General features: G+C 39.0%; 1 protein-coding gene across 4 annotated transcripts in view; it reads right to left on the bottom strand.

Moving 5' to 3' along the window:
• The window catches only part of Cblb (Cbl proto-oncogene B), a 186,948-nt gene that overhangs the window by 38,279 nt on the left and 137,486 nt on the right, over positions 1-11,183 (bottom strand). For all 4 annotated transcript variants that reach the window (XM_005345058.1, XM_005345059.2, XM_026786262.1 and 1 more), the window contains exons 11-12: positions 2,924-3,109; positions 1,030-1,392 (exon numbers count right to left, since the gene is read on the bottom strand). In XM_005345058.1, coding sequence (XP_005345115.1) covers positions 1,030-1,392; positions 2,924-3,109 — 549 coding nt within the window. The remainder of the gene's footprint in view (positions 1-1,029; positions 1,393-2,923; positions 3,110-11,183) is intronic.

Here is an 11,183-nt window from a genome sequence, read left to right as displayed (position 1 = left end):
ACATTCACTAGGAAAGGAGGACATGCCACTGCTTAGTTTCTTCTTTTCTCTGGTCCCTGTGAGACAGTCTCACGGAGGCCTATAACTGAGGATGACCTTAACTCCCAATTCTTGCGTTGGGATGACAAGTGCGTGTCACTACGTTGTTTCTCCCTGTCTCCTGGATGTCAGATGAACACATAAAATTCCATCCATAGTTTTGAAGGAATAGATTGTACTCCATAAGAAACAACAATAAGTTGAGGTCAACAGAATATTAGCTAAAGAGGCAAAATCATTTTCAGTACTGAGGGAGAGGATAGCACAGAGTAAAGCACCAGGAATGATTCCCAGATGGTTTGCTGGGACACCACCCAGTCTTCTAGGTTCAGTGGCTGCTGCTGTCCCTTTAGCTGCCTGCATGCTTACATTCTTTCCTGAATTCAGGGACAAGGGATTAGTGTTTAAATGAAGAGTTAAAAGTATGAGAATCTCTTCGAGTTTTATAAGGTGTGGCTTGGTTGGTGAGCAAAAGTGGAGTGGTCATGTTTTCTTTTTTTTCCCCGTGTTTTCTTTTTTTGAGTAGGGGAGAGACTCACTTCTATGGACAGGGTCAATTATAATGTCCTGACCAACACCTCATTTGAAGACTGCTCTATGGCATGTACAGTTATACAATCTTGCCCATGTTGGTAGAACAAGAAGACTTAGCACTAAACAGTATGATTTTAACAACACTGAGATATTAGTGGGAGAAGCTCTCTGTAGGACAGTAAGGAAGGGACCAGTCTCTGTCGAGCTGCCTGGCAGCTGTGTCTTAAGTTATTACATATGGACAGCCTTCTCCTCACTTCTTTCAAGTTCAACTTTAAATGAGCTTCTCATTGTTCAGAAGTGGTAGGATATTAAAGAGCATCAAGAAAGCACTGTGGTAGGTAGGTAAAAACAATCAAACTTAACACTGTCCCATGGTTCACATTGGACACAAAGCCTCCCATTGCTACCCTCTGCAAGCTGCTTCCCCAGATTCTGTACAGCTGACTGGATTACCTTGGCTCCTTCTGAAGGCAAATCGTGGCGTCTGTGTTTCCGCATAAGGACCTGGTCGGAGCCCATTCTACTGTGTCTTCCGTTTAGGTTGGAGTTTGCTGTGACTCCAGGCTTCGGAGAGCCATCCCCTAGAATGCGACAGCCCATCACCTGATTAGTCCCAAAGGCATCCCGAGGGCACCAGGCTTCAAGAGGCATGGGCTGGTCCCTGCAAGGCACACTTTCTCCTTGGTGGAAGTGTCGGCTCAGTCTGTTTTCAGGTGGGATGGGGGGAGGCCTCTCTGGTGGAGGGGGAGGATCTCTTAGAGGAGGAGGCGGTGCTGGGAGTGGTTTGTCTTGCTTTCTCACCATGCATGGAGAGGACTAAAGAGACACAGGAGACAAAACACAAAACCAAAACAGGGATTGCACCGTACACAGAACTGACGTTCAGGATCACATAACTGAATTTGCATTTTAGTCACACTGGTTTTATTAGATTTCTAATAAGCTTTCAAGTGACTTTTCATAAGTTTCTTTTATTACTACTGCAAAATAAAAAAATTAATGAAGAACTTACATCAAAACACCACATTAAGAATTTTGTAGAAATGACTATATATGCAAAAGTCCTAGAAATCATACGGAAAGAAGAAGATTAAAATTACATACTTTAGCTATAATTATAGAATCAAGGAAATGATTGCTTTGTTAATTTCTGTGACCCAACAGACACACAGAAAACCCCCCTCACACAGATTCCATTGATTCTTCACCTTTTTAAAAGAGAAATGATTTGAAATATTTTACAAGCGTTTAAAATTGTCTTTTGTTTTGTTTTCCTCATTGTAGCTCAACGAAAGCTACATGGCCCATTTGCTTAGGCTTTTTTTTTTTTTTAACAGCATTACTAAAACAGTGAAGATCTAAATGGCAGAGCAATTGCTGACAGAATCCCTTGACTTTCTGGGTTCTTAAAATGAAAGAAAAAAAAAGACTATCTCTCAGTGTAATTGTTAGAGGATAATATGAAGGTGTGTACCCCCAAGGGGAATGTGCATGACTCTTAGAACTTTACTGTTTATTTACATGCTTATTTAGTAAAAAGCTTATGTTTTTGTATCTTAGGAAATGTCAAGGAGAACAAATTTGTTGCATGTCTACGTAATTCAAAATCCTATCCTGTAAGAGTCACATGGGATTCAAGCCCGATCCAGACAGTGTAAGGGAGGCAAGAGAAGTAAATGTATTGTTTTCTTAGCAAATCTAGACTGTAAGGATAATAGCAACTGGTATTTAGGTTTTTATAAATTTACATTTAATAAAGCAAAATATATTATTATTAAATTTTAAAATAATCCACATAAAACTAAAATGAACTGTAGGCCTAAGATAAAATTACATCTTTAATATTAAATAGTAGAGTAATTACTTGGCAAATACTGTAATTTATTGTAATTAATTCCCTGGGTTTAAAGAAGTACATAGGATTTTGTCTTCTGAGTCACCTGAAGCATGAGTGATAATGCATCACACCTCAAGCCCTTGTGCAAATATACTTCCCTCACATTCTTCTTGTCTTGATGTTATGAAAATACTTGTAAAATACCATTTGATAACAGCATGCAAATTATTGTAATGCATATGATGACCTTTAAAATCCACTTTATAGAATACTATACTTATGCTGCTATTTATTTTCACAAATCAGGGTTCTACACACATGCTTGAGTAATTACGTAACTTTTATAGTGATTTTATAGTAACAAAGGAAGAGCTATAGCAGCAGGTTCTCCATAAAAAAAATGAGAATCTTACCAGTTGTTTATACACAATTAGAAGCCTAAGACACTGGATGACGATGCACAGAAGGATGCAAGAGCTGCTTTCTGTGTTTCTGATGGCGCTAACTCACCTTTGGGGAGCCAGTGGGGCTGCCACAGGGAGAGCGGACGATGCCTTTTTGAATGAGATCCAGGCGAGGAGGCACTGGTGGCAGGCTGAGGTGGGGGATCTGGACAGGGTCTGGCTGAGGCTTTCTTCTCTGGGCAAGGGGTGAGGATCCCGGTGATGTGACTGGTGAGTTCTGCCTGTCAGTGCACTAGGAGAGAAGAAGAGAGGGTGCTGAGGGTCTGATGAGCACAAGTGGCAAGAACATGCTCTCTCCTTGCCGAGGTATAGAGGGAGGGGAAGGGCTGCACACTCGTCCAGAATAAAAGGTGATGATAGACCCGGGCATCTCAATGTGTCCTTTGAGGGGAGGTCTGTGGAAGGAACAGACTGATACTCTGTCCTCACGCCTTGTAGAAAGGGTCTCTGAGAAAGAACATTAGAATGCAGTGCAATCCAGGGCATGCCTGGGATGGCTCTTCATCCTAGGAGGAGGGCAGAGACACACAATGCAGAGGTTTATGTTCCTCTAGGCTACCTCGGCTATAAACTTTACAAAACCATTTGCAAACAGAAGTTCTTTATTCAACACACTATGCTCTCACCACCACACAGGGCTCCTGGGAAACTATGACATCAGGTCAGCCTTACATCAACTAGACATCAGACAATTAAAACACACACACACACATACTTAAACCAAGTATTGTTGTTGTTGCTTTTCTTATAGAAAGGAAATCCACAAGCTAAATGCTTTTCTGTAAAAGCAGCTAAACAAATCTCAGAATGTCTTTATACACTTGAGCCACAACAGGGAAGACTCTATGCTACCTCAGATTCTTCCTTACTGGCAGTCACTGAGCACACCACACTTAGGGATCATGGAATCACACCCACCTCTGCTAAGGCCTTAAGAAATTATTTGAGCGGTCACCAGATAAGCATCCAAAGACATGGCAACATGTATGCAAGAGTCACATGTACTCCCCTGTGTACAGAAGTGCTATTCACAGCAGCCAAGATATGGAATCAGTGTGTGACGTATTAACTCAAGGATAACAAAGAGTGACTGTAATCTGTGGTGAAATCATGGACTGACCTATAAGCTAAGACAGGCAGGAAAGGACAGATGGTGTGCCTTCTCAATATGGAAGCAACAAAAGCTCACTCACAGGAGAATAGAATAGTGGGCACTGGAGGGTGGGAGGAGAACAAATGATTGTTTATGTAATGGGTATGCAAATGTACCTTATAGTATGAGTATTCTATAACACAGGATATAGGGTCGCTACTGTCTGAAATGTTCTCACAATGACTTCATAAAGCAGAGAGCCCCAAGATGCCAGCCAAGACGTCAGAAATTGGTGTCACATGTGGGCTAGAAATTCATGTGCATTTAAAGTTTGCATATTTAGGGTAGTATAAAGAAAATTATATGTTAATTAAAACTAAATAGGAAGAAAAGGAAATTAGAAGGGTCCACTGGATAAGCCTACGCATTTACAAAGTTACATCCCCGCCAAAACAAAACAAAAACTCAATATAGCTTGATTGAAAGTGTTTAAATAGCTTTAAATATTAAAAATACTTATATTAAGAGTCTTACTTTACAATCAAATGTCTAATAGAAACACTAGGCAGATTATTTGCTCTAATACTGATCAATACATAAATACATTAGAAACTGACTTTTCTATGATTATTTTGTTTCTAAGGAAGATTCTAATAGGCAGAAATCCCTAACTATAATGTGCAACGTAGTTTAGTAGTTCGTGGATAGAGCATGCACATTGACAAGCTAATGTTTTACTGAATGAGGTGCCAATCAACATTTCAAATTTTCCATTTATTTCATGTATTAACACTCCAGTATAAATAATAGGCTTTCATTCTGTAAGCTTTGGATTTATCCCTACAAAAGGCTATAGAGGCTTTTTATTTAAGAAAAATGCAGTTTTGAATACATACTACACTAGTTAGCAGTATACCAGTAGTATTTAGCCCCTCTTCAATACCCTCCCAGAACACTATCCTAAAGTTGCCTTTGACAGATGTACTGACATTTAATCATCATTCCCTACTGTGGATGACTTGTACTGAACTTGTTTACCATTATGAAGTAGTAGGAACACTTAGATTTAAAAAGGGGGGGATCATATGGTTTTTCCATCACAAGAGAAGTAACAGAACTTATTGCAAAATTCACTAATGTGTGTGGCACTAATTTACGGAATTTATTACGTAATATTCAAAACCATCCACACTAGGGAGAACGGACCATTCTTTCAAGTTATGGGAACTGAGTGACATGTCATTTGTTCATCTTGTCTTCGGTTCTGTGTCAAGGTCAGTATTACCCTAGCCCTCACAACTTTGGGAGAACTCATTCTTTTTATTTTAGCTCCTTAGACTCCATGGGCCTTAGTTTCTGTTTTCAGGATTACCGCATCAGCATCTGAGTCTACCAGCTTCTCCTAAGTTCATTAAGACAAGCAGCTGATGGACACATCGTCTACAGGCAGGGACTTAGGGATTCTAGAAATGTCAGAACCACACTGGATCCCTTCATGGGAATAAACCCACCAATGTCTCCCTAGTCAGTTGCTTTAGCTACATTTAATTTCTCCGACAAAATGCCCAATATGTGCTATAACTTAAGAGACCATGCTAGTGACCACCCTACAAATGGCAGGATCCGTGTGTGTGTGACTAACAGAATCTTCACAGAACAAGTGAAAGGGGCAAAGCATTCAAAATCCACTGCCTTTTGCTCAGCAACTGCTAATAACCATGGGGTCTCATCCTATTCCAGTCCCTTTTCATTTTATGCACACCTTTAAAGAGTGACATCAGAAGAGCCTGTAATAAGATCTATTATTATGGAAATGGTGAAACATCTGGTAAGAAGCTTTAAGTCCAGGCAGCTTATTGTATAATGGGGCAGGAGAAAGGCTTCCAATAGTTAACGAGAGCCTAACAATACATAGATAATCAAAGGCGTCTTATGATACTTCTAGCAGGAGCTTTCATATTTAATGAGGGAGATACTTGTATTATAATAATAATGATGAGAAAAATCCAGAGAGTCAATAATTTCTCTAATGCATGAGAATTAATGAATAGTGGTAATTTCTTCTTACCGCATAGAATAGAATAAAATATTCTATTTTCTTTGCTTCAACTATTATCTTGGTCTGTATTGTATTAATCTGTGAGCATAACAAAGTTACAAGTACTTAAAATAGCCTGTGTATAATATTATTCAGAAGTGATATACAACAACAATGTTTACATTCACATATGGTTTATAGTTTAAGCACAGATAGCTCCTGTTCTCTATTTTGGATTATCTCTAGCATGGTCCCTTTAAAATAATAAGCAAAAGGTTATATGAAGCCCTGGTGTAAAACCAAAGGAACCACTTCCTCTTTCTCCACAACCAAGTGCCCAGAAGCTTCAAGATCTGGAAGAAACTCAAAATGAAACAGAAATGTCCTGTAAACATTTCTTGGACTTCTTCCCAGGGGAGAACATTGTGGACCCCACTGCTGCTTCACTAAGACACAAAGAGTTAATCCACTGTGGAGTAAAGAGGAGCTGGTGTGTCAGTTACTTATCTACTGCTGTGTAGAAAGCTTTTATGTAATATTCAAAAGCTTAAATACAAGATCATAAAAAGAAGGTATTTAATTTGGGACTTGTGGTTTCAAATGGTGATAGAGTCCATGGCAGCAGGCAGGCAGGAAGGCACTGGAGCAGTAGCTGAGAGGTAACAACTTGAGACACAAGCACGGGGTTGGGGGAGAGAGGGAGAGGAAGAAGAGGAGGAGAGAGGGGAGGGGTGAGGGTGGGCCTTTGAAACCCCAAAGTTCACCGCTAGTAACACACATTATCTAATAAGGGCACACCTCCCAATCCTTCCCAAACAGTTCCACCAAATGTGGCCATTTTAATTCAAACTGCTACAATTAGTATCAATGTTCCACTGTTAACTTCTGGAAATTTTCAGATCCCACAAATTAAAAATAATAGGAGGAGGAAACAGGTTATAAACTCATACATGGAGAAACAGTTATGGGGATGGGTGCCTTTACAGTCTGACAGAGAAGTAGCCAACACAAGTGACAGTAGCCAGGGTCTACTTTACAGTAATACAGAGTGTGTCACACATGGCTCTAACCCCACGGGCACATCTCTATTAGAGTAATAAACTCTGCTAAGCATGCAATGTGACAGTTTCTTCCTGCAGCGCCTCTGGTAAGAGGGTCATGAACCCCTGGCCTGTGAATAGCCACTGTAATCTTTAAATTTCTTTGAAGTTTTACACTGTATCTTAATAATTTCTGGGAATTTCACAACCTAGTACGTGTGATTTTAATTTAAATTTGTGGTTCTTCTCGCTTCCGCAACGCATCCTTAAGTCCTGTTGCAAAATGTAAGTTTCGAGAAATAAGTTGTATTGAGTGTAGTGGCTTCATATGCCCTTTGGTTCACTCGGCTGCATAAGCAATTTTGAGAAGGCAGGGAAGGGTGACATATAATTCAGAAATAATTCAGAAATAGTTCCACAGAAATGGCTGAGAAGCAAGCACACTCTGGGCATTAGAGGAATGAATTTCAGTCAATGGGAAAATGCTTTCTTGGGAAGCCTTATTTCTCCCAGTAGCAGGCAAGAGCTTTACAAAGAAGAGCAAACAATTACTACTTTGTGAATGGTTGAATAGCAGCCTCCCTAATTTACAGAATTCTTAAATTCTTCATCTTTTTAATTTATTTCCAATACAGAAAATAAGAATACCACATGGTAACCTCAATTACTTAATCCTTAAAATGGTATTGAGGCGGCTTTGTATTTTCTCTGACTTCTAAATAAGAAATATGTTTAGTAAACTACTAAACAACAATGTGGTACTATCATGTAGGTAATCAGAAACTGAGTACAACCACTTTCTTGCTAAATCAATATAGTTTCACCTTAAATAAGATAATAAATAGTAATAAGTAATAAAACTCTTGAGGGAATCTCAGGATATTGATACTTACTTCCTAGAAGGACAACAATATACAAGGGAGTTCTAATTTACAGTATATTAAAATAATATAACAACTGATTTGTCAAGCATTGGCACCATTCTCTGGGTGTTTCTTGATTTAAGCCATTTAATCTTATCTGTACCGAGAATATGTAGCCCATGGAGAGTTAAAAAAATGCAAGGCCCATAGACACTAAGAACTAGAAGCCCTGAGCAGTGTGCCTCAGTATGATTCAGAGCAGCAGAGACAAGAATGGTGCCACTAGTGGTCACTTAGCAGAAAACCTTGCTCAAGGGTCTACTGTGTGGTCATGGACATCAGGAGTTCCTGAAAATGAGAAGAAGGGACAGTCTTAGCTAGTCCCCAGAAAGCTGATCTTCTGTTAGTGTAGACAGACTCAAAGCTGTTTGTAAGAGTGCAAATGTTTGCTTTTCCTATTACGTTTGTTTTATATTGCAGCAATTGTTGGGCAACATGCAACAGTGCTTGCTGTGTCACCTATACTGACATATATTACATGATGGATAGGGTGATGCTTCCTTTATTTATGAATATGCAAAGGATACTGCTCTGCATGGAGAGATTTAAGACAGCCAGGAAATTAAAGGTCCAACACGGAACCTGTATCTGAAGATGGTCTGGTATCATTCATAACTCTACCTGTGGATTGTAGCAGGAGAGGTGGGCGTATTTCATGGGCAGTAGACCATTGACTAGTCAACTCAGTGCCAGCGGTAACCCCTTATACCATTCTGAAGCCAAAAATGTCTCCGTATTTCTGAAACACTCAGGAAGTAAAACTGGCTCAGATAAAGAGCTATTCTGCCTTCTTAGGGTCTGTTTTGCCCTTTGATTTTCACTTCTGTAGCGAGTTTTTGTCATTAAGGTTGCAGCATGGACTCTGGCCTAACTAACATACTTAAGGGATGGGAACTTCCAAATCTACTGTGAAAACCCAAGAGCTGAGCACCCAAAGTCTTTCCTGAGGATCAGGGAAATTCTATAACCTTCTCCACACTTTACCACCATGAGGTAAGGCAGTAAGTAAAGAACACATGGCTTTTAAGGAACAATGAGATTTAACTAGTGAAGAAAACAGTATGAATGTTTTAAAAGATTAAAACATTTCTTTAACCCTTATTCTTAGCTATTTTTCTCCTGATATGGTCATCCATTTACTAATATCTTATTAGCATTAGGATTGAACCTAGGACCTAATGCATGCTAGACAGGCATTGTAGCATATATAATGCATATGTCATAGAATTAATTCAGGCCTATTCAGAAGCTGAGCCAATCAATTTTTTTCTAAGTTACTTTACATATTTGATAAGTAATGTATTTCTTTTCAGATAATTCCTAATAAACTATTAAAATTTGCTGCTATCTTTTCTAATATTACAAAGATGCTTGAATATCAACAGACCCCTTCTCTGTGATAACCGAGGAAGCTGTGATGTTCTCTGTCATCTAATATGGACTAACCCCTGGGGCTCATATATATCACAGAGCCCAATTATCTAGGAAAGCTGACAGCTCAGAAATTCAGGTAAAGACAAAGTTTTGGGCAAAATCTAAAACACTTTCCAGTTAAATCATTAAATACCTTCCATCTAATAAGGCGAATAGTGTACTGCTTTATAGAATCGTGGGTTCTGCTTATTGAAAGCATCATCAGTACCAGATATTCTCAATTATGAAGGACTGCCAAGGAAGCAGTCTGTGTACACAGCACGTCATGACTGACAACTACCAGTTGTTGGAAATCTCTGTGGTAACTGGAAAATACAGCTTAATTTTCTATGCAATGATGGAAGGATTATTAATTTAATGAAGACAACAAGCTTAAGACAGAAAAGAACAACTGTATGAGATAGTCATCAGTCAGTTCATGAAAGGAGAAAAAGATGAGTAACTAATATGGAAGATAAAAAAAATTGAATCGTTCTGCTGGACAATGACTGACAGCCACTCTTGGTTCGGAAAATGAGACACTTTAAAATAAATGATTAGACGATGAGACAATGAAGATTATAAAACAGAGGAACATGCATGAATAATGGCTTTGTGTCAAAGCAATCTGTCTTTGTTTATGATCTGTACTCTAACTCATCACTGCATAAAACCGTATGAAAGTTCGGTCTTTCATGCAATATAGTTATTCCTTAAATTAAATTGGAGATAAAAGAGAAACCTTTGATCAAGTAACTGGCGTCAGAGAGCAGGTGCACATGCATTTACTGATTTACATAGCTACTGAGTATGTCTGGGTGACAGGAACAGTAAGTGTGGCCTGGTTTTAGGAATTCATAGTCCTCTATAATAACTTAGCACAATGCTCGTCTCAAAATGTATAAACACAGTAATAAGAACATGATTTTATAGTAATATTTTCCCAATTATTCATAAAGAATTTATGCTTGTATCCATACCAAAATTTAGGATACATTGAAAGGTAAGTGGCAGAGAGGTTGGTGAAACAATACAAAAGTCATGACCTGCTTAAGTGATTAGCAGCAGATTAGTAGACATAAAAGACATTTAATTAAATCACGACATCAAATTAAAACCAAATAACTTTAATTTAATTGCATTTATAAAATATCTAACTGCCATAGGGTAGTGGAACACTGAAGGTCGCAGAGACTCATCACAGGACACAAGCCAATAATGTACGAGAGAATCCTTCTCCTTGTGGAATTAACAACAGAGGTGATTACTCTGAAAAATCTCTCATTTTCCCAACGTGGAAGAGGGGAACAGATGAGAAAAGGCCAGAGAGGGTGGCAAGCAGGCCTGTTCCTCACCTATCCATCCCATTCTCAGTTTGTGTAACTAGAGTCACTGTGTGAAGAGGCCCCAGTGTCACTTTATTTCAGGTGAAGCTGATACAGGGCAAATGATTTTTTTCCTTCTCTAAGTGGCAAGTTACTCAAAATTTGCAATTGCTCTTGGAGCCATATCCCCAATCCTCAAATGGAACACTGAAAGAAAAGCCATTCTCAAGGGAAACTGAAATGCCTTTTGCCAAGCTAGAAGTCTTTACCACAGAGGTCATCTGAATTTCTCTAGCTGCGGCGTGTTTCTCAAATACTTTGCTGCCATTCCAGGTTACCCAGGCATTCAATACCCACTCTTTAAATGCATTCTGCATCCTATACCTGGGGCAACATGCCAAGTAAAACATATTTTAGGTCTTGTAAATCAAGAGATAGAAATCAACATGACTATGTAAGTGCTCATTATCACCT

This window comes from Microtus ochrogaster, chromosome 2, assembly GCF_000317375.1.
Source record: "Microtus ochrogaster isolate Prairie Vole_2 chromosome 2, MicOch1.0, whole genome shotgun sequence".
Taxonomy (NCBI): domain Eukaryota; kingdom Metazoa; phylum Chordata; class Mammalia; order Rodentia; family Cricetidae; genus Microtus; species Microtus ochrogaster.
Note: the sequence above shows the minus strand (reverse complement) of the source record. Positions and strands in the feature narration are given on the sequence as shown.